Source organism: Ceratotherium simum, chromosome 4 (assembly GCF_057802395.1).
Source record: "Ceratotherium simum simum isolate JZ-2026a chromosome 4, ASM5780239v1, whole genome shotgun sequence".
NCBI lineage: Eukaryota > Metazoa > Chordata > Mammalia > Perissodactyla > Rhinocerotidae > Ceratotherium > Ceratotherium simum.
The window spans coordinates 43,594,042-43,618,750 of NC_141903.1; the positions used below are offsets into that span (position 1 = coordinate 43,594,042).

The 24,709-nt window shown below is 35.9% G+C and overlaps 1 protein-coding gene across 2 annotated transcripts in view; it reads right to left on the minus strand.

Annotated features, from left to right (window-relative positions):
- The window catches only part of CDC42SE2 (CDC42 small effector 2), a 69,490-nt gene that overhangs the window by 34,862 nt on the left and 9,919 nt on the right, over window positions 1–24,709 (minus strand). For both annotated transcript variants that reach the window (XM_087429853.1, XM_087429852.1), the window contains exon 2: window positions 3,904–4,247. In XM_087429853.1, coding sequence (XP_087285979.1) covers window positions 3,904–3,957 — 54 coding nt within the window. In that variant the 5' untranslated portion in view covers window positions 3,958–4,247. The remainder of the gene's footprint in view (window positions 1–3,903; window positions 4,248–24,709) is intronic.

The following is a 24,709-nucleotide window of genomic DNA, read 5'->3' on the forward strand; positions in this document are numbered from 1 at the left end:
ATACTGACATGCTATATGTGTGCAAAAAACTCAAGTTGTAAATCCTTTATGTAACATAAAATGTATTTCTAATGTCTCATATTTATAGTTCCAAGGCCTTATGCTTCTGCTATTTAAATTCCTAATCTATGTGTTTCTATTTTAGCTATTGGTGAGTGTATCTATATCACATACGTGAACAGGATTCACTTTATTAAATATATGATGAATACTGGCAATAAATAAATTGATCTTAAAAAATATGACGATATTGACTTCTGCTTTCCAATCTGGCACATAAGGAGCTTGGAAGGTGTCACTCCCATCCACATCACAAGAAAATAGCTGAACAAACTGAAAAGCAACAACTCTTCCTAGTTCCACTCAAGAACTGAGATCACAGAGAGAACCGCTGCCCCCAGAATTGGAGAGACAGGCAAATACAGAAAATCACAACTTACCGGAGCTGAAATCCATCAGTAGAAACCTCCATGGTATCCAGAAACCTCCAGGACCAGTGTAGGAAAGCCTAAACTGTAATTGATGAATTGCTAGAAGATCAGTGTAGATAAGTTTGAGAGTTGAAAACTCCAGGGGGCTCAGTCTTGGGGGGAGCCCACACTTCTGTGAGTTTTACCTCCAGGAACTCAACCATGTTCCCAAAGTGAAGATCAGAGAAAAATCTCCTTGTACTTCAGCAAAGTGAGGGTAACCCTTTAAACTCATGGTTAAAATAAGCCAGACCATTCTGTTCTTCTTAACAAAGACTACCCTCAAGAGAGACTATTTTACCAGAGCCTAATCAACTGGAGTTTTACCAGAAACTAACCAACATCAGGGAAGAAACATATCCAACCCTAATCCACTCTAGCCTTCCAAGTAAGAAAAGTGAAATACTCTACTCCAGCCCCCTCTAGCCTTTTTGCTTAAACTAAGGAGTAAAAAGCAAAACAAAACTGAGAAGCATTTGTGTAAATCACAGCCCAGGGGCATAGATTCACTAAAACATTGAACCTAACCATAGCAGTATATAATGCTCCCTGCCCCCAACACCTTACCACCACATTAACTGGGCTCCTATACAACAGGGGAATACAACTGAAAGAATTAAGACATCTCAAACCTTATTTAAGAAGTCTCTAGGGAAACCCAAAGACAACAGAGCACAAGAAGAAATTTTATCCTCTGACATCTACAGCTACAGCAAACAGTAAACATGGCCTAACCTCTAGCCAGATAAACATAAAACTCCACACTAATGGCCTATTTACCTCAGTTTGTTTTACCCCGTATTATCAAGTCTGATTTCAACAAAAAATTACAAGGCATACCAAAAACAATATGGAAATAGGATTCAAGTATTCCATAATCTTTAAGAACTGTTGAAAATGTAATCCTTATTAATATCATAGATAATAAATTACACACAATAACTTAAATGTATAGGTAAACACACATTCACTAAAATATTTTATGCTTAAGTAAATTAGAACCTTTCCCATTAAAGTCAGAAGCAGCAAGGATATTCAGTCATCACTAACACTATCCAACATTATACTGGAGGTCTTAGTCAAAGCAGTAAGATACCAACAGGACAAAAGGTTTACATATCAGAAAATGACTAAAAAACCTGTCACTATACAGAGACATTTAGAAAATATAAAGTGTTTAGTAAGCTGTCTAGATAAAAAATTAGTGTATAAAGATTATTAGTTTCCTATACACTAATAAAATCCAATTAGGAAATGTAATAGAAATTCATCCAGAATAGTAATAAAAATCCATAAAATATCTAGAACTAATCTAACAACAAATGTGCAAAACTTACATGCTGAAATTTTTAAGCTTTACTAAAAGAATATGAAAAGGTCTACATAAATGAAGACATGTGCCATTTCTCAGTGGGATTACTCAGATTTTTAAAGATGTCAATTCTCACCCCATTACACTCTAAACTTCAATGCAATCTTAAACACCTACAGGAATAAAAATATGCATTATGAAATATCTCATACAAAGAAAAAAATACAATGAAAAACATAATAAGGACCCATGTAACAACAATCTAGCCTAAAAAATAAGACATTGCAATATAGTTGAAAATGAAGACCTATCAAAGAGATACTCTCTATGACACAGCAAAATATACTAAGAAACTGCAGCAATTCAGACAGTGCAGTAGTGGCACAGGTGTAAACATATGTACCAAAAGAATAAAACAGATTTCAGGAATGGACTCGTAAATATATAAAAACATAGTATATAATAAAGGTGACATTTCAATCACTAATAAAAAGACTGGCTCTTTAATAAACTGTCTTTGGATAACTGATTGCCATGAAAAAAATTTAGACCCCAACCTCACACCACACAAATCAATCAATCTTCCACATGGAACAAAGAGCTAAACGTAAAACATAAAATTATAAAGGTAGTAAAAGGGAAGATGACAGAGTAAGCAGCACCAGGAATTTGCATCCCCACCCCAACAACTACACTGAAAAAATCTGCCCAATGTAACTTTTTTGGAACTATGCAGTCTATTCAAGGCTTGCAACTTCCAGGAGAAGACTTGGAAGGCAAACTGCAGTTGCTTTCGGTCAGTGTCAGCTCTTAGCACAGTAGCAGCTAACCATTCCCCACCCCTAGCTGTGTTCCTAGAGCAGTTTGCACACAGCTTGTGAGAGCCAGGGTGGGCAAAAAGGACCCTGTCCTCCAAATACCTCTGCTTCTGATCGCAGAGGAGCAGACAAACGGGACAGCCATTGTTGTTGTACACTCCTCCACTGTTGCAAGCCTCTCCTCCTCTGGTTTAAATGACTTCCAGGGGATTTAAAAAACCAGTGCCCTTTCTTCTCCCCACTATCCTCATTTTTTAATTTTTCCCCTTTTGGGAGCCAAACATTAAAGAGTAGAATATCAACTGCATATACAAGGAAAATTAGAAAGTGACTGTACATGCCCAGGGAAAGGCACAGAAAAGACCCTAAGATTATACCTCATTCTTCTTTTTATGTTGTTACAAATGTAAACAAAACGGAATAAAATATAATTCACTTATTCAGTCAGCTAGCCAGCCAACCAGCTAGCATGTACAGCTCCATTCTCCAAGATACTGGATTTGATCTTGAAGATACAAAGTAAATATGGTCAGGGCCCCTAAAGAATAAAAAATACAGTGGGAGAGACTGTAGGACAAGTCTTTACTATGCAAGAAGTTCCATGCCATAAGAGAAATGAGCTAAAGAGCTGGTGGGAATACAGATGAGGTATTAGCTAAGTCGGGGGAAAGCTAAGTAAAATTTTATAGAGGTGACATTTGATCTAGGCATCTTAAAAGAGAAAGAGAAAATTGAAGGTTGGAGGGCAGGATTTTGGTAGGGGTAACAATATAAGCACACGTTAGAAGGCACAAAAGTGGGGCATGTACCAAAAAAAAGTCAGCCCAGATCACTTACTATCCATATGACTTTGGGTGAAAAACTGAACCTATTTCAACTGAAAAATAAGGATAACAGTATCTCCCTCGGAGGGTTGGTAAATCGAGAAGGATATGAGGGTAATCTGGCTACCACATCTTCCACCCACTGATTTCCAAGGCTGACTTAGCTGTTTTACCTCAGGTTGTTGTCTCCTTCTTCTCTCACCTCCTTCAGAAGCTGTCTACTTGGTAGAAGAGCACAACCTTCTCAATCATGTACAACAGTCTAGCACAGTCCTTGACACATAGTATTTACTCAAAAAAGGTTAATTTCTTTTGTTTTCTTTTCACCAGATGGTCAGAGTTTTACTGAACTACTCTCCATGACACTCCTTAGAACTGTCGTGCAATTACTGCCAGGGTCCTGACTCTCAGCTTGAGAACTAGTGTTATGTTTTAATAAGCACCCCACCCAATCTGTACGCATATTACTTCATACTTACAGGCTGAGGCTGTTCTGCAATACAGCAGTTGAAACACAACCAGAATTCACTCATGCTTATAGTCCAAGGTATAAATGAGCACCAATGAAGTTTCCAAATCTCAACTCGGGAAGCTTAACAAAGCACGCTCCTCAATATGATGAATGTCCAATGATGCAAAAATAATAATTTTATTACTTCTCTGTGTTTTTGTTTCTGGAAGTCAAGTATCTTATACAGTCAATTTAATGAAGAAAAAGTCAGATTGTTTCCTTTCTTTGTTTCTGGTTCTACAGAGACTTGTTTCTGAACCACCAGGAAGGTATAAAAATTGTTGTCTTGACTTGGGGCCTATAACAGGTAGTCTAGAAAAAAAAGGAAAAGTAAAAGAAAACAAGTTATTTTACTGTTCCTTAGATGCTTTTATTTCTTAAATCTGTGATAAAATTAAGAATAAATATTTCCCCCAAATAAAGATATTTTAATAAACTGATATTCATTCAACAACTTTTTTGAGCACTTTCTGAGTGTCAGATGTTAGGGATATAGCAGTGAAAGAAGACAGAAATCCTTGCCTTCATAGAACATTCTATTTCATGACTATAAAAGTATGAATTATTCTAATAAGTTTATTTTTTAAATCACTAATTAGAACACCATGATTGCCATACAAAAGTCTAATTCCAAAAAGACATACCAATCATTTTCATACAGGTTTCTTCAATTGAGTCCTCTGTTCTCACAGACAACCCAGATAGTAACTGGCATTGCAATCAACTCTAGATAATCAAGCAACTATAACTCATCAATAACTACAAATAAAATTCTGTCTCCATTGAAATTAGAATTGTACATGAAAGATGGATGGGGGTTAAGTTAGGTTCCATTTTGTGAATCCAGACATTAGATCCCTGCTCTGTCATCAGCAGAATGAGTGTCAGTCAAAATACCTTGTATCCCATGGTGGCCAACCAAGCTGAGTCAATAAGAATCCATGTCAGGTAATTTTCTATCTGGAGTTGGACAACGAGTGAACCTATCTTTTCTTCTTGACTGACAAGCTGTTGACTTTAAGGTTGACCTTAGCAAACCATGTTCCAAACTTCATATAGAAGATGGTTATGAGGGGCCGGCCCCGCGCCTTGGCGGTTAAGTGCGTGCGCTCCGCTGCCGGCAGCCTGAGTTCGGATCCCGGGCGCGCACCGGCGCACCACTTGTCCGGCCATGCTGAGGCCGCGTCCCACATACAGCAACTAGAAGGATAAGCAGCTATGACATACAACTATTTACTGGGGCTTTGGGGGAAAAAAAAAATAAATAAATAAAATTATTAAAAAAAAAAAAAAAAGAAGATGGTTATGAGATAATAATGCTGACAAGCAGACACAAGAGAGAGGAGGAAGTCCAGATGACATGAATCTCTGGTTCCAGTCATCCCTAAAGACCAGTTTGACCTGTGCACCTGAGGTTTGGTTTTGTGAGGCAACATTTCTCCCTCCTTAGCCAGAAGCTATATTGAAGCAGGTCTTTATCACCTGCAGCCTACTACAACCATCCAGTGAAGATGTCCAGTAGACAGTTGGATACACAGCTCTGATGCCAAGGAGAAGTCTTGGAACCAGCAGCAGATTATAATTGAAATAAAGAATGCCAAATTCTAGGGAAAGCAGTATCATCAGAAGCAAAGAGGGTCTAACAGAGAACTCTAAGGAACGGCAGCATTTAAATGATGGGTAGAGAAAGAGAACTCTACGAAGGAGGTTTGGGTGTTATCAGAAAGAGACAGAGGAGGAAAACCAGTTAATGTGGTGTCACTGGAGCCTGTTTCAAGGAGGAAGTGGGTAACAGTATTAACTGCCACTGAGATATTAAAAACTGAGAACTATCCATTAGAATGCACAGCAGACACTTGGTGCCCTTGGTGCCCACAGTTTTAGTGATGTACTGTGGGCAGAAATCAGATTAGAGTAGGTTGAAATTTGAGTGAATGAAAGAAGCAGAGTCAATAATTGTAGAAAATGTTTGCAAGAAGATTGGATAGGAAGTTTTAAAAGATAGGGTGGTAGATAAAGTGAAGAAAAAAGGCCATCCTTGAAGAAATCAAAGACCAAAGATGTATTAATTTGATTATTCAAAGAGATTTTGTCCCAAGTGTTGAAATATAAATCACATAATTATAAATTTTTGAAAAAGATCTCATACATGTATATAACCTATAACTATACATCACAGAATCACAGAACCCTGAATAGTAAATGAAATAAAATTCCTCCCTTGAGCTTTCCCCAAAGCCACGACTCTAAACCTGGTAAGGCAGGAATGACAGTTATTTTTATATTTGTATAGATGAAGATCTGCAGTGAAGATAAATGCATATATGCTCAATGTCAAAATATGGGTAGTAATAAAGCACGAATTTGGGACTCTGAAGTCCTCTAACATACTACAGAAAATGACATGTTAAGATTTAAGATGTTAAGATGTTCAAGGAAGAAGATCAAAAGGAAGAAAATTTACATTCTTGCCATAGTTAAAAGGCAGAACCTGGAATATTTATTTTTAAGCAGGGCTAAACATTTGTCATCTTACCCAAACTCCAAAAGAAGGAAGTGGCAGTCTTGCCATTGGCTTTGCCCACTGAACTGGGTAAATATTGTGAATGTTTATAAGCTCAAAAGGACAGTATGCTTCACTTATTTCCTTCTTAGCAAAGTATAAGAGTAAAGGGTTAAATTCACAATTTCATGAACACTATTCCAATGTTGTTATTTAACAAGTTTAACTCTACTCAGAATGAAAGACCTTGGCCATTAAAGTCATTGTGAAATGAAATCTCTTAACCAATTCTATGAAAACAAACACGCCTTTGTTTGAAACTGAAAATTCTTTATGCTCATCGTTGTTGCAGCACATATAGATATGGAGCTACTCTGATGTTTTCAAATCTATTGTTTGATTTATTCCATCATCATATTTTCTTGTCTACATATAAAGCTAGGCAATTTCCTTTTTATTTATAAATTACCTTTGCCAGAAACCACCTTCAAATATTACTTTTCCACTGGGAGGTGCCGTATTTTTGCCTCATTTTAACTAAGTGTTCATTCTATTTAATATTTAAAATTAATAAATGGCTTCTTAATTTACAATAAATAATACTTTATCACCCCACATTTCCCAAATTTAAATTTCCTCCCCATTTAGAGTAAAGCTATTCCTTATTTTGCAAATTTTAAAATACACATTCCCCCACTTCACAATATTTCTTCTTTCTTAATGCTTAGTTGAAGAACGACTGCTTAAAGTACAATAATTTGTGCTTCTATTTTCAGAGATAAGGCAGAAAGGATATACAGCTTTACTTAAGTATTTCCACCTAGATAATAGATCTGCTGAAATGTATTTTCAACCCAAGGGGATGTTTGCAACTCCATGGGTTTTTATTTGTTAAATAAATATATAAATCTAAAAATGTTTCAAACATCCCTTGGAATGTCATACCAATACATTTTCCATCTTCTTGCTTTTCTAAACAAACTTTCTTTTTAAATTTTTTCAAAAGCGTATACACTTAAAACACATTTATATATAAACACCTTTAGAGAAGTACTGAATTTATCACAAAAAATTTCAACACTGCCACTAACAATAAATATACTAATAGTTACATTCACTTCTTCAGCTGAAAATTGCTGAAAACATGTCCATTTTGAAAACCTTACACTTTTTTTAAATCTTAAGATAACAAAAGGAGTGTGACTTTGCAACAACATCAACATCTAAACTTGGATTTAAACACAGCTCAGCACATTCCACACATAAATAAGGGGTCAGACTAGTCTACAGCACCAGACAGTATTTCACAAATTCACAGATTCACAAGACATAAGATTTTAGAAAAGCTTTAAGTGAACTATCAGACCACTTAGTGACTGGCAGCACTTTCCTGAATTAAAAGCTGTCTTTTGACATCTCAAGACAGCGGCATGAGTATAAAAGGGTAGCAGGAGCATTCTCTGGTCAAAAATATTCACTACCATCAGCTTCCTCTCCTCCTCACTTTGTGCACCCAAATCAAATGCTGCAGATATCAGCTTTATACCTGTGTGAACAGGTTTGCTGCTGACAATTTAAAGAATTTATGTTCTGGGGCTGGCCCCGTGGCTTAGTGGTTAAGTGCTTGTGCTCTGCTACTGGTGGCCTGGGGTCGGATCCCGGGCATGCACCGACGCACCGTTTGTCCGGCCATGCTGAGGCTGCGTCCCACATACAGCAACTAGCAGGATGTGCAACTACGACATGCAACTATCTACTGGGGCTTTGGGAAGAAAAAGGGAAAAAAAAAGGAGGAGGAGTGGCAATAGATGTTAGCTCAGGGCCGGTCTTCCTTAGAAAAAAAGAGGAAGATTGGCATGGATGTTAGCTCAGGGCTGATCTTCCTCACAAAAAAAAAAAAAAAAAAAAGAATTTATGTTCCAACATCTTACCCACAATTTTATAAAATTGCTTTTTATGTCAACTCCCAAAGAAACAATAATAAAGCCTTGATTTGAAAAAAGGACAATGAAGCATAACTTTAGCCAAGTAATTTATTTTGTAATCTGAAATATTTTAACTCAGTTGAGGTATTAAGCAAGCCCAGTTTGCGTGAAACGGAATCAGAAGTTTAGAATTTAGGCTTTGAAATAAAAGATCTGTGGCAGTTTTAGTACTTCACTAACTTTTTGGAAATGTTAGCTTGGGCAAGTGACAAGCTCTATCATCGGTTATAAAATGGAATGCTGCACTGCCAATGTCACAGGTCTGAAATAAGGACTAAATCAGATGATATATATGAAGACATTGTATGTATAATAAAGAGCTATACTGATATAAGATGCTTTTATTTGTTGTCAGAATTAAAACGGCAGATAGCAGAATGAAGTAGCAAAAACAAGTAATTTGTAACAGCTGCAAACTTTTAGGAAACAACACAAAAGCCTATCAAGGAAAAAAAATGAAAAAAAATGAATTGTGGTATAATCATACAAAAGAATACTATACAAAAAGAAAACCAAGGGTAGCTTCACGCAACACATTGGCTAATTTTCACAGACATGTTATTGAGGGAAAGAAGCAAGGCATAAAACAATATACATGAAATGATTTCATTTATATGAATTTCAAAAACAAGTTAAACTATTTTGTTTAGAGATACACACATACACATAAAAGTAAAGCAAGGAAATTATTATAATAAAAGTCAGAAGAGTGGTTACCTCTAGGGCTGAGGGTGGGGACTGAGAATAGGAAGAGATGCATAAGGGTTCCTGGAATACTGACAATATTCTACCTCTTGACTGGATGGTACTTACACAGGTACTTGCTTTATAGTTATTTATTAAATGGTACACTTATAGTTTATGTAATTATATATTTTTAAATGATAATTTAAATGCAATATAAGTAAAAGAAGCAAACGCTAACAATTTCCAGTTGATCACAGTAGAGTGATGAAGATCAGGGATGGAAATGCAAAATACACAATCAAGTAAAAATGAACATCCTTGCCAGAGACTTTGAAGGACTTGGTAAAATTATTGGGAGGGTCGGGAGGTGGGGATTTGAGGTCTGAGGTTCTATCAGATGCCAAAGAGGTTTCTATAAGAAATGCAAGGGCTGGCCCCGTGGCTTAGCGGTTAAGTGCGCACGCTCTGCTGCCGGCGGCCTGGGTTCGGAACCCCAGGAGCGCGCCAACGCACTGCTTCTCCGGTCATGCTGAGGCCGCGTCCCACATGCAGCGGCTGGAAGGATGTGCAGCTATGACATGCAGCTATCTACTGGGGCTTTGGGGGAAAAATTTAAAAAAAATTAAAATTAAAATTAAAAAAAAAAAAGAAATGCAAAAATTATTAATCAATGACCAAGCTTGACTTATCAAAAAAGCTTATACATAGCTGTGTCAGCACTAAATCTGTCCCAATCTAATTAAAATGGTTCTTTGATATTGATTTGTGGTACAAGGTCCTTTTGAAAAAAATAACCCATTTCAAGAAAAGCTTTCAAAACTATGTACTTATCACAGATCTACTTTTCTGTGGGTAATCAGAGTTCAAACAAACCATTGTTCCCAGAACTCAGTTATAAAAGCCACAGATAGGGGCACAGGTAACTATTGAAATAAGGGGGGTAATTTTTTCTTATCTTTGAAATGACTGATTATAGGTTAGTCTTTCCTACAGTTTCACGTAAATGTAATCACACAATACGTATTCTTTTTTTTTTGGTATCTGGCTTCTTTCATTCAGCACATTTTTGAGATTTATCCCTGTTGCCTCTATTAGTTAATTCATTCTTTTTTTTTTTTTCTAAGTAGATTTCCACTGTATAGATATGATACAATTTGTTTAAACATTCATCTGTTGATGGGTATTACTGGTTTTCCAGCTTTCCGGTTATTAAAAATGAAGCTGCCATGAACTTGTGTGTACAAGTGTTTGTGTGGATAGAAGTTTTCATTTCTTCTGAGTAAATATTTAGGAATAAAATTGCTGGGTCATATTGTAAGTATAATTTTAACTTTATAAAGAAACTGTTCACCTGTTTTGCAAATCAGCTGTACCATTTTGCATTTGTTCCAGCAACATATGAGAGTTCCAGTTGTTCCACATCCTACAAACATTTTGCATCATCAGTCTTTTTAATTTTAGCCATTCTAGTGGGTATGAAGTAGTATCTCACTGTGGTTTTAACTTGCACTTTCCTGAGAACTGATTATATTTCCTCTTTTCATATGCTTGTGGGCCATTCATATATCTTCTCTGGTTAGGTATGTTCAGATCTTTTGCCCAATTTTAAATTTAGTTGTCTTATACAGTTGTGTTCTTTATATATTACCGATAAAGTCCTTTGTCTGATATATGTACTATGAATATTTTTTCCTGGTCTTTGTCTTTCCTTTTTTTTTTTAACCAGATTTTTCAGAGTTTAAGTTTTTTAATTTGATGAAGTCTAGTTTATCAATTTTATTTTTTATGATTTGTACTTTTTGTATTCTAAGAAATTTTTGCATATCCCCAAAATATAAAGAATTTCTCCTTTCTCTTCTTCTAGAACTTCTAGTTTTTACTTTTAGGTCTATAATCCATTTTTGGATTTTTTGTTATTTTAATATTTCTGGTAGTATAAAGTAAAGGTCAAAGATTACTCTTTTGACATGGATAGCCAGTCGTTCCAGCTCATTCACTGAAGGACATCCTTTTCTACTGGATTGATTCGGCACTTTTATTGAAAATCAAATGACTACGTAAGTTTGGGTCCATTTCTGGGCTGATTATTATATTACATTGGTCTATTTGTTAATCCTTTGCCTATGCCAGCACCACACTGTCTTAACTGCTATAATTTTATACTAAGACATGAAGTCAGGTAGTGATAATTTTCCAAATTATTCTTCTTTTTCAAAATCGATTTGGATTATCTAGGTCCTTTGCATTTCCACACATTTTCGAATCAGTTTGTCAATTTCTACAAAAAAGCCTCCTGTGATTCTGACTGGAATTGCATTGATTCTAACAATTATTTGAAGGAGAATTACATTTTAACAATAGAGTGTTCTAATTCATTAATATGGCATATCCAATATTTTGTAGTTTTCATTGTACAGGTTTTGCATGTATTTTGTTGCATCACTTTTGTTTTTTAACTTTGTTTATAGCTTTCATATGGAAGCTTTAAAGTTTTATGTAGTAAAATGTCAATTTTCATCACAGATTAGGGAATTTATCTTACTTAAGAAGGCTTTCCCTATACCAAGATTATAAACCTATCATCCCATATAGTTTCCTTTAGGTTACTTTTATAAATTAACTTGGACATTTATATTTTATAAGTGTACTTAGGTAACATTTTCACAGTCTACTCAGGCTTTTTCTTTCTGACATCTTCCTTTTCTCTCTTAATTAAAACTCAAGTATTTAACATGAAACATATACATATAAGAGAGAATATTATATTGGCTCAAACCTAAAAGAGTTGGCAATACAAACACAGAGGAAAGTAATATACATGAAAACTACTCTCCCATTCTCTACTACCCACATTTCTTCTCTCCCTTGTATGAGAATGACTACCATGTTTATCTTTCCCTCTCTTTAATAATCTTCCTCCTTTTCCTTTCCTGCTACTTTCCTTTTTTCTTTTTTTGGTTTCTCTTTCTCCCTTTTTCATCTCTTTATTCACTCTCCTTAAAATCTTCTTTAGCTGCTTAGAGTTAGAAGTAATGATTATGTGACACACAGTAGGTTCTCAATGTATTAGTTGACGGATTAAAATCTTTACTACCACTCTGAACTTTTCCCCTGAGTCTAGGCAGACATTTATAACCACCTGCTAATGAACATCTCATGTGATCTCCTAGTTAGCTTAAATACAGTATTTGTAAAACTGAATTCACTTTCTTTTTCCCCATATCTGTCTCTATGCTACCATTCTTGGAGGGTGTCATCACCATACAGTGTTTATCAAGCAATACATATTCAAAATTCTATCCTACTACCTGCAGATCTCTGAATAAAACCATACTGTAAAATGCTTTCTTACATTTAAGCAAATCTTTACTGTTATTCAAAATAATACAAAGAGATTTTTAAAAATCAATGAGTAATAAAAAGCTATTAAAAGTGGCAAATCTCTGACCTATCCCTCTCCATCTGTTACTGGTAGCCATTTTTAATTTACCTTGGTGTTTCTTCTAGTATTTATAATTATAAATAAGATCCCTATTGCTATTTCTTAAGTTATTGATTTTTAGATAATTTAAACTGACTTCCTGTAAAACAGATTAGGATATGTGTTTTGTTACATCACCTCCTACCCTTAAACTTCCTTTCACCATCATCAACACTAGATAATTATAATTTTTGGTTGAATCCGTATTCACTGTCTATGTTATATAACTGCCACCGCTGAAATAAGTAACATGTTAGAATTAGCTATCCTTTCTTAAATAATCTTTTGTTTCCCCTGAGGTTAACTGTTGTGCTTTTTTATTTGCTTGGTTTTTCCATGTATCTATATTAGAACTGTAAAACTCTTAGATCAGATCTGTAACAGACCTGTGATTTCCAAATACCTGAACCTATGTGTAGATGTATCGATTCAAATTTCACTTTAGTTTCTTCACAGAACTACCTAGCCTCTTGCTTCAATTTTGACTAGTTGCTCTCTAGGCACGTTCCCTGAGTTCCTTTCCTAGGTTGATGCCTGGTTTCGAAGGATGTCTTCCTCTTTTTTTCATTCTCCTCAGCTTATTTTGTAAAATCACATACTCCAGTAGCTTCTTAAGAAAGGGTACATGAAAGGAAAATGTTTTAAATCCTTGCATTTGACATCTGATTGATCGTTTGGTTGAACATAGAATACCAAGTTAAAGATTTCCTCAGGATTTTAAAGGCATTGTTTCACCGTCTACTACCTTCCAGAGTTGCTGCTGAGAAATCTAGTAACATTCTAATTTTCTTTCCTTTGTAGGTGATGTATTCCTACCTTCTCTGGAAGGTTTAAAGATTTTTTCTTTACTTTTGGAATTCTCAAATTTCACAGAGATGAAACTTGGTTTGGTCCTTTTTCATTCATTGTGCTGGGGACTGAAGGAGCTCTTTCAAACTGGAGAATGATGTCCTTTAGTTCAGAAAAATATTAATGCCTATAGCATAGGCTTGTTGTGAGAATTAAACAAAATACTCATACTTAGCACATGTAAGTGCACATGATGTTGATATTTATCCACATTTACCAATTTCTTTGATCACCATTGTTTCTTGCCTCTCAATCCTTCATTTAAAGTTCAACTTCCTTGGGGCTGGCCACTGGCATAGCGGTTAGGTTTGTGCGTTCGGCATTGGCAGCCCCAGAGCAGGGGTTGGGGGGTCAGTCGTCAGGTCAGATCCTGGGCACGGACCTACTCACTGCTCATCAAGCCATGCTGAGGCGGCATCCCACACAGAAGAACTAAAAGGACCTACAACTAGGATATACAACTATGTACTGGGGCTTTCGGGAGACCAAAAAAAAAAAAAAGAGAGAGAGAAGAAGATTGGCAACAGAGGGTAGCTCAGTGCTAATCTTCCTCAAAAAAAAAAAAGAAAAAAAATGTTCAACTTCCTTCTTCATAGAGTACATACTTTATGAGTTTTTTCAATAGTACATGCTTTTTAATAGTTATTGCAAGTGGTAAGCCTCTCAACTGTTTCTCTAAAATTGTGGGTTTTTCATTTTAATTTTGAAATAATTTATGTATAGAAGAGTTGCTAAAATAGAACAGAAATCTCCCATGTATCCTTCACGAAGATATACTATTAACACAATGTCTATATTTTGCCCTTATTCTTACATGACAGTTTAGCTAAGTATAGAATCCTTGGTTGACAATGCCTTTCCTTCAGTCCTTTGCAGATATTATTCTGACCTCTGACCTCTAATTTTTGGTCCTTTGAATGTAAACTTGTTTTTTCTCTATGGATGCTTTGAAGACTGTCTTTGCATCTGGCTTCAATTTCATAGAATCTCTAGTTTCAGATTCATTTCTATATATTTAGGATTCTTTCATCTGTTTCTACTCTGCTATTTAACTTTTGCTATTAATATTTTCTCCCAACTACTGACTTTTATTTCAGTAATCACAATTTTCATTTTAATAAATTCTATTTGGTTCTTTCGCAAATTCACTTACTTCAGCATCTTAGTCTTTCATTTAGACACTTTATAAATAGACTTATTTTATAGTGTTTTTCTTATTATTCTTGTTAAATCAATTCCTAGTCTTTTAATTAGCCTTATTAGAGTGTCTGCTAAGTCTCCCTCATGTTGGACTGTTTCCTTGTAATTATCTTATTATGACTTCATCATGATTAGGAGGTTGTTTTCCTGTGAAAGTCCAGTGCTCCCTGGTTGAGGAAGAAGCCCTAAAGAACTAGCAGTTTGCATTTGCTAGTGCTTAGATATCCACAAGGTGAAGTTCACAAGTTCAAGCATAAGTTTTCATTTAATTCCTTGGCTTGGGATTCTCATACCCCATGGACAGTGCACATTCATATTGCATACCGGTGTGTAGGTGCAAGCTTGGAAAGACAGTATGGTGTAGTGGTTTAGAACTTAAGACTCTGAAACTAGACAGCCTAAGATCGAATCCTGGCTTCTTCTACTCACTAGCTGTATGATCTTGGGCAAGTTATTTAACCTCTGCGTCTCAGTTTGCTGTTCTATAAAATGGAGTTTATAATTCTATCTACCTCAAAGGTTTATGTGAGGATTAAATGAGTAAACTTAAATTGCTTAGAATAGTGCTTGGCACACAGTAAGCTTGTTTGTTTAAATAAATAAATATGTTATTGTTGTTACTATGCTACTATCATCATCATCATTATTATTGTAATTTTTTTTTTTTCTTTCCACCCAGAGAACTGAGGAGAGACAAGCTTCCTTGATGCTTACCTGGGCAAGCAGACAAAGATTTTTCTAGTCAGCCTCCCTTTCTCAGATGGAGTAGCACACAGACAAAGATACATGAGTCTGTTTATTATAATTTATACTTAAAAGAGAAAGTGAAGTAGGTGCAGTATTAAGGTACAGTAAAGAAAAACAAAACTTATTTAAGCCAATTAAATTAATCCCTTTGACAGCAATGGCATATTTTCCTCAAAAGCAAATTTAAATATATATATATAGTTTATATGTCTATAGCATACAATAAGATTAACAACACAGAGGATTTTCAGTAGATAGCAGAATAATTCTAACAATTCATCTATCAGTTATTAATTGAAAAAAAACTACATTCATATAATGAATTGCACTTAGGTTTTCTCTTCTTAGTATAGAAGGCCTTGGACATCAGAGGATTAAACTTCTAGAACGGAATGCTTGTTCAATACCTAGTTACTGCCTGAAATGGCTGCCAAGTCAGTTTTGCAAAAGAAAGGATGAGAAGAGGTAATTAAAAGGCTTAAAGAATGAGAAGTATGTGTAATTCATGCTTCTTGGTCAGGCATGGAATCCACTATCAATTCCTCGGGGATGTGAAAGTCAACTGAGCACAAACTGCAGTCATTTACCTGAGCGTGGAACAAGGTAAGGTGGAGATCAGGCTGTGATACCGTGTTTCAGATTTGTCCCCAGAGAGGAAAAAGATCACTGTGATTTACATTTGATTCCTATTCGCTTTGTGACGACTGCCTTAGGACCTTTTGTTAACTTGATATTTTCCCCAAATGAAGTATTTTCAGCTGCCATTGGTTTTTTGGCTGGGAGAAACTTTTACAAGATTAATTTGCTATGACAACAAAACTATGTCATGCTCTTTAAGGAGCTCTCTCAGTTGTTTTAAATTTCTCCACCCCAAGACTACCACAAAAATTAACATCAAATTGTATTATTAAAATGCCTAACATCAAACCTGGCACAAGGTAAGAGGTGACTTATGTTACTAGGTTATCAAGCTTTCCCTCAAGTCAAACATCAAACAATATTAACAGAGTGTCTAGCACCTGACACAGTATGTCCTCTAAGTTTAAAATGGGTCAAAGATCTTCTTATGAAAGAGACTAATAATATCCAGAGAAAAAAACTTCTCTAAGCATTACATATGTAGATATCTTTTAAGTTCCAGATGGAAGTGATAAACACAAACAAAAAAGCTGCATACATCGAATTTTACTTATCATATATATCTCATCATTATTAAGTTAAAGATGAACAACAACAATATCTGTGACAAATGTACGCCCATTACTAGAGACTAACCAGACTATACAATTTACGTACAGCTTTGGAGCTCTCAGTCAAACTTACCATAAATTATCATTTTTTTCAACAGTTGCTTAGGTTGTCCTAAGGCTAAATAAGTTTTCCTATTCTTAGGGTAGACAGTAAGGAGACAAGGAAACTAATGTAGAAAAGATAAGCCCACATAAAGTTATATGAGGGTAGAGTGTGAAGTGGAGAAAATCTTCCTGAAAGATTTCAACAAATATACTGCTATTAGCTTTATTACAAAGAAAAACAATCAAAACAAACCAAATTTATTACAAATAAAAACCACTGGAACCCCTATAAAATAAATAATGTGTAACTGGCCTATTGCTTCTGGTACTAAGAAGATAAAATTTACATTTTAAGCTTTGGACAAAAAAGATCTGATAGTTCTCATCCTTACCAAACAGATTTTTTAAAAAATCTGCAAATGTACAGAACTGTTTCCACAGGTGAAAAAAAAAAAAATCCTAGGAAATATCATACTGAAACCCTTTGGGAATTTTACAGAGGAAATGAGAACAAACAAAATTATATCAATGCCATCAACTGCAAACTGGTACATGACATCTTGATCTGTGTTCTCAGGAGCACATACAAGCAATATGCTGCCTTTAGTCAGAATGAGTTTGTATTTTTACAAAAGAAGAATCATTCAACTCTTTAGTAAAACATACTATAGGCAGATTAAACTCATGGACTCTCAAAACTTAATGTCTTTGCATGTTAAAATAATACAAAAATTCAAGCTGTCAAAGGGGGAAACTTGGTGTACCTTTATCTTTTAAAAAAGTTTTCTTATCAACACCGTGTGTTTATATAATTATTTTTAAAAACATGGTAAAATGACATTCCCAAAAGTTAAAATATTTTCATATCTTAAACAATCTTCAAAATATCTTGAAAAAAATCATTCCAATAAATCTGCTATTCTCCTTGCTTAGCCCACACATGAACTTTGTAAGAATAAGATGTATGCTTTAGTAAAATCAAGAAAAATTAGTTGGGAATTTATATGAAATGATAAAGTTTTGTTCTGCATTGCAGACCAAAACAGAATATCCAGACTATACAAAAAAGACTTAAAAGGCCTTGAAAGCATTCATAGACTTGACTGTGAACCAGTTAGGATGGTAACAGGGTTGTGACAACTGTTAAAAGAAAAAGTTAAAAATATATCTATGGGGGCCGACCCAGTGGTGTAGTTGTTAAGTTTGGGCACTCTGGTTTGGCGGCCCGAGGGTCATGGGTTCAGATCCTGGGCCTGGACCTACGCACTGCTAATCAAGCCATGCTGTGACAGGCGTCCCACATATAAAGTAGAGGAAGATGGGCACGGACGTTAGCCCAGGGCCAATCTTCCTCAGCAAAAAGAGGATTGGGAACAGATGTTAGCTCAGGGCTAATCTTCCTCACCAAAAAAAAAATATCTGTATATCTATATATCTATATCCATATCTCTATCTATATCTATGTGGGATTCCAGTCAGTGGTTAAAAGCCGTTGCCCTTTTAGGTTGCTCAGAGAAAATCATATAAGGAAAAAATACTTCTCTTATCACCTTTTATCTTCCAGCCCCAGAATGAAATTTAATATATTTTTATAAATAGCGTTGGCAGTTCACATGTAAACATAAAAATAGGAATGATGTTTTAAAACAGGTTATCTTATAATATGATAATCTCAAAGATAACAGTCAAATAAGTTCAATTTGGGGATGACACAAAGAACATATACACAAAGAAAATACAAAATACCTGTAGTGGCATATTATCAACTGAAAAGAGAGTCCTCCATTGCTATATTAAACTTTAAGTGCAGTTTATCAGTGAGGAAATTAAAAAGTACATGCACATTTAGCTTCCTTTTTTTGTATTTCTTTTCTCAAATTAAACCAGGTAATTAATAACCCTCTCTGATATCACTTCTTAAGTGAATAAAAAAAAACTTCAGCATATATTTTGAATGCAGGATTTTACCATACGTGTGTGTGTATGTACACACACATATATTTGACAGATGTTACTGAGCAATTACTATGTACTAGGTAGGCCATGGGAATACCATAATGATTCAACAGACAGTAATTCAAATAGAATCAAACACTTTAAAGAATTTATTACTCACTAACTAGGTTAAATATAAATATGCAGTATGTTCCAAACTGTAGGGTCACCTTTTATTTCATTTGACTGCTGAAGAGGTAATTCATTTTTGGGTTCCATTTGGTCAAGTGCAGGACTCTGACAAGCAGAGCTAGGCATCCAAGCAGGCCGGTTTGGGGCATATTTAATAAGCTACTGATGTAGAAATCTTACTATTTGCATCTGCTTCAGGCCCTGATGGAGGCAGATAGGACAAAAATTTCAATTTTCTGAGTGATAACTGTAGGTTGCTTAAGGCTAAGTGAGAACAATAAGCTTCACTTAAGGGAAAAAATGAATCACTAGAATGCCTGCATATGTGACCATGAAAGCGAATATATTTCAATGGAACAAATAAAGAATTCACCAAAAGTTAATGCTTTTGCACGACACCGTACACTGGGTTTTCAATAATTCTTTTTTACAGTAAGGAATACAATGACAAGAATCTCCTGTTTGGACATGCTGATGAAATAGTTTTTCCTACAAGTATGGAAGTTGTACAACTTCCTTTTCCACCAGGATAGGGCTCTGCCTCACTTCTATCACACAGTCCAGAGGTTAAGGAATATGCACCATGGTGCTAGACAGGGTATTATGTTAAAAGATTTGAACTCTCTGAAATAGTAGCCACCCAAATTCCCAGTTATCACACCACACTATTTCTAGTGGGGATATGTAAAAAGAAAACTAGAGTTGGGACCATATATTCCTCGTAGGCTTGAGGAATTGAAGGCATTCAACTTGGCTGCCATTTCAACCATTAATGACAATATGCTACAAAAGGTCTAGGATGAATTAGACCACAGGATTGCCATGTGCTGTATTACACAGGAGGTGCCTACTGAGCACTATAGAAATAACTGTGGTTGTTCCCGTATAAATTGGACTACTTGCCCAATTCAGTACAAGTGTGACTACTTGTTCATGTATAATACAGGTACTAAATAATTTTTTTAACCTTTTTGAATCACCTTATAAAGTCAGAATTCTGAACAATATTGGGAGAAAAAGTTTTAATGAGTATAAAACAAGACCTTCATTTTCACATTCAAAGGAAAGCTTATAATAATGGAAATCTTTGATAATGGTGTTTTGAAGATGAAGATGATTTCAGAAACAGAAAATACTAATCAGTCATCAACAAATATGAACTATTTCTGGTTCATAAACTTAGACAAATCATAGTGGGTCAAATGAGAAATTTAATATTCTTGGATTCTCTATTTTTGTGTGCTTTATATAAAAAAATCAGCGATGACAGAAAATTTCCCTAGGGGCCGGCCCCGTGGCTTGGTGGTTAAGTGCGTGCGCTCCACTGCTGGCGACCCGGGTTCGGATCCCGGGCTCGCACCGACGCGCTGCTTCTCCGGCCATGCTGAGGCCGCGTCCCACATACAGCAACTAGAAGGATGTGCAGCTGTGACACACAACTATCTACTGGGGCTTTGGGGGGAAAAAATAAATAAATAAAATCTTAAAAAAAAAAAAAAAAAAGAAAATTTCCCTAGATTATAAAGAAAGGTCCAATTAAATTGTAAACCCCTGATGTGGGGAAAAAAACATATCTGAGTCCTAGTCACACATTATATTATGCACTTTGACAAATACTGTCTCATTTAATTTTTACAAGTCTAAGAGGTATCACCCTTACTTTGGAAATGAGGAAACTACAGCTCAGACACATTAAGTAATTTGAAGACAGACTATTTTCTCTATATTCTTTTCTAAGGTCTAGTTCAATGCTACCTTAAATTACAATTATTTATGACATACTGATTGTTGTAAGCTCCATCAAGGCAGACTGAATTATTATATGTCTTATAGCATTATAGCACTTGACATGGTAACTTGTACCAGTATTTGCAAAAAAAAAAAAAAAAAAACCTTAATGAATTAAAATATATATAGCATTACAGAATACATGGAATTTGGCATTGGAAAACCTGTGTTCAAAACTAGATTCTACTACTGATTAGCTAAGTGGAACTACTCTATAACCTCTCTAAATGGAAGTTTTCTCTGATGAGGACTATACCAACTTTGCAGGATTACCGTAAGGCAAGGTCGGTTTCTCTACGTCTTTGCCACCAACCTTCTGGTGCAGGTACTTGGTTTTTTTTGGGCAAGGAGGGGCGCCGTCCTGTGCAATATAGGACATTTAGCAGCAGTCCTGGCCCCTATCCAGTAAATGCCAGTAGCACCTCTCCCCACCAGTGTTTTTTTGGGGGGAGGAAGATCAGCCCTGAGCTAACATCCATACCAATCCTCCTCTTTTTTTTTTGCTAAGGAAGACTGGCCCTGGGCTAACATCTGTGCCCATCTTCCTCCACTTTATATGGGATGCAGCCACAGCATGGCTTGACAAGCGATGCGTCAGTGTGTGCCCGGGATCCGAACCTTGGCCACAAGCAACGGAGCGCACGCGCTTAACCACTATGCCATGGGGCCGGCCTCTCTCTCCACCAGTTTTGACAACCAAAAAATGTCTCTGGTCACTTGTCAAATACTCCTGGGGATAGTTCCAAGTTGAGAACCACTGCTGTGGGGAAAAGTATTATTATAAAAATGAACTAAAAAAGAAGTATCTGATTCTCCTCTACTCCAGACAATACCCTTCAGATGGGAGAAGATAAAAATTCTGTGAGCCAAGCCTTTAATGACATTCTCCTAAAAGCAACAATCAGCAACATAAAAGTCTAATAACCTTATGTGGTATATTAAAGATAACTACAAATTCTTGGTTATTCCTCCAAATGAGAGCTAAAGACAAATTTCCTACATTGAATTCAGGTGACCTTAGTGACTTCTTTGACCAATAGAATGAGGCTGAAGTCATGTTTCGGAACTGATGAGGTCATAAAAAGCCTTGTACCTTCTGTTCAGAAATCCAGCTACCCTAAGACTGGCACGCTGAAAAGACTACACACGTAGGCACACAGTTAGCAGTCCCAGCTGAGCCCAGCCGTCCAGCCGCCTTAGCTAGAGCACCAGATCCGTGAATGAAGCTGCCTAGGATCCTCCAGTCCAGCCAATCCGTTAGCTGAATACTATCCAATGACCTTTGTTGATGCCACACGTGAGAAAAGAACTGCCAAGACCTGCTCAAATTCCTGACCCTCAAAATTGAGAGAGATAATAAAACAGTTGGTGTTTTAAGCCACTGAGGTTTTTTTTTTTTGTTTTTGAGGAAGATCAGCCCCGAGCTAACATCCGATGCCAATCCTCCTCTTTTTGCTGAGGAAGATCAGCCCTGGGCTAACATCCGTGCCCATCTTCTTCTATTGTATATGGGATGCAGCCACAGCATGACTTGACAAGTGGTGCGTCAGTGTGCGCCCGGGATCCGACCCTGCGAACCCCAGGCCATGGAAGCAGAGCGTGCGCACTTAACTGCTACGCCACCGGGCCGGCCCCTAAGCCACTGAGGTTTGAGGTAGTTTGTTTTCATATACTTTGTATATATCTTGTATGTATATACTTTTCAATTAAAGATTTTCATGTGTTTTAAAGGAAACCTTTGTATAACTATCTTTATTGGCTCAAATAAGGTCATCCAATTCCTATCAAGATAACAAACTCTCAGGGGCTTCTGGTCCCTTCCTCCAAAATATAGCCTAGAAGGAAAAAAAGGTAAATCTGGATTCCAGAAATAACAACAGCAGGAACAACAAAAAGAAACAAACAAAAACTGATGGGGATAAAGAAAACTGTACTGAACCTGTCTGAGAGGAAACTGGTGATCTATAGCCAGGAACAAAGGGCAGCAGAAGCAAGAGTTAAAAGACAGATTAGCTAAAAGCTTTTTTAGATTCTGCCCTTCCCTTTCCCTTGATTGCCCCTTCACCACAAAAATTAGCAGAACAGCCTAGATGTCTTTGTCAGCAGGATAAATCAGAACAGCAAAAACCCCTGGGGGGCGGGGCACGCTCATGAAACAGGTACAGGCTGACTAGCTACTCTGTTGGCATTCATTCTTCCCAGCCCTTCCCCCATCAAAAAAACTTTACAGAGCTGGTGATGAATCACAATCTAAGGAAACCCTCTCTTAGAATAAGTATTACTTATTTCTAAGAGCTTAAAAAACAAACCCTGATCAGAAGTTGCCTGATGCAGTAGCAGCCAAGAGAACTTAACAGCAATTAAGTGGTGCCAGGTGGCTATCAGACCCGAGACTCAAGTCCTCCCTCTCCTTAAACTCACCTGGACTGACACAAACTAAAATCTGGCTGTTGGCCATTCCCTAACATACATTATTAGATTAAGTGGATAATATTCCCTTCTCAAGGGATCACTGGCTTACTAGCCAAAATAAAGAGACATCTGGAGCATGAATCCACTGCAGAAAAAGGATAACACACTGAACAACTCACACCATCTGAAGCAGAATTATTGGATTGGACAATCCAAGAATGTACACCTAAGAACCAAGGGGAGATATCAGTACTATGAAGTCACAACCAGAAACCATGAAAAAGAATCAAGTGGAAATATTGGGTATGAAAAATATACATCCAGATAACAGGAGTTCCAGAAGGAGGGAAAACATAAAACCTGTCAAGAGAAAAATTAACATTTCAAGAAATAATGAAAATAATTTTCCCAGAATTAAGGATTTAAAAAGCCAAGATTTAAGGGCTCAAAGAGCCAAATAAAATATAAGGAAAAAACTCATTTCTAGAAATTAAGAATACTGTGTAAATTGGTAGTACTTTTAGAAAGTATTCAAAATTTTTACATGCAATACGTTACTATCACTTTTGGAAATCCAAAAGTGATCTTGAGTAATCTAGAAGAAAGCAAAATATCTATATGCACAAAAATGTTTTATTACAATACTTATTACGATAGGAAGGAAAATTCCAGACACAACCTAAACGTCTAACAACTAGGTAATAATTAAATTGTAGTTGAACGATAGTCATTGTCATAGTGTTGAGAAAGGAGAATATGTTTAACCAATTTTATTATTTAAGGGCATCTAAAGAGTCCAATAACTATGAGACATTTAATTTGCTATAAGCATTTAATTTTTTAAATTATTAAAACTTAAAAACTTGTATTTAAAAATCTGACAAACTTGGTAACTTGTGTTTTAAAAACGTCTAGACTTCAACAAGAACAGGCCAACAACAATTAAATTTTAGATATAATTCACAGAAATATTAGCTTCCAAGAGTATTTCAGGTAGTTTTACACTAAGGAGAATATAATGTAGCTACTTTTATTGAGTGAGCAGCTTATAACAGCGTTTGGACTTTTTAAATAAGAAAATACAGTATAGAAAATTTCAACATCCACTATGCCAAAAAAAGTGCTAGTCTTATTTCTACCAAGTACTTTATATTTTTATCAGTTTCATTAGCTCAGCTCCACATGAAACCACTGGCTGCCTTGATTTCTGGAACGCTGCCCCAATTCTTTTCTCCCAGGCCTTGTTACCAGGGCTGCAGCTGCACAACCAATTCTTATTAAAATGTAAGTCTTTGAAATGCAAGTCTATGGAAAGGGATATAAAGGATTTCATTATCTTTTCTCAAAACTCACAGTGAGGATTAAACTCCCACCCTTCCCAAACCATACCACCACTTGCACCCTTCTCCACCAACTCACACACTAAATATAGTAAATGCAGCAGCTCAGTCTTTAAATATTCAAATAAAAAGTCATAAAGGAGTAAACCACACAGTAATGAACCTTAAAGTCTAGCAAAAATTATTAAAAAATGACTTCTAATACTTATGTAATCATATGTTACAGCTGGACACTCATAAATGATGTAATAATACTTCTAATTCTACTAAATACTTCTAACGAATAAACACTTGGAAGATTTCTGCAATAATAATTTCAGAAACTTCAAGTCAGGAAAACAAAAACTGCAATTAATTTAC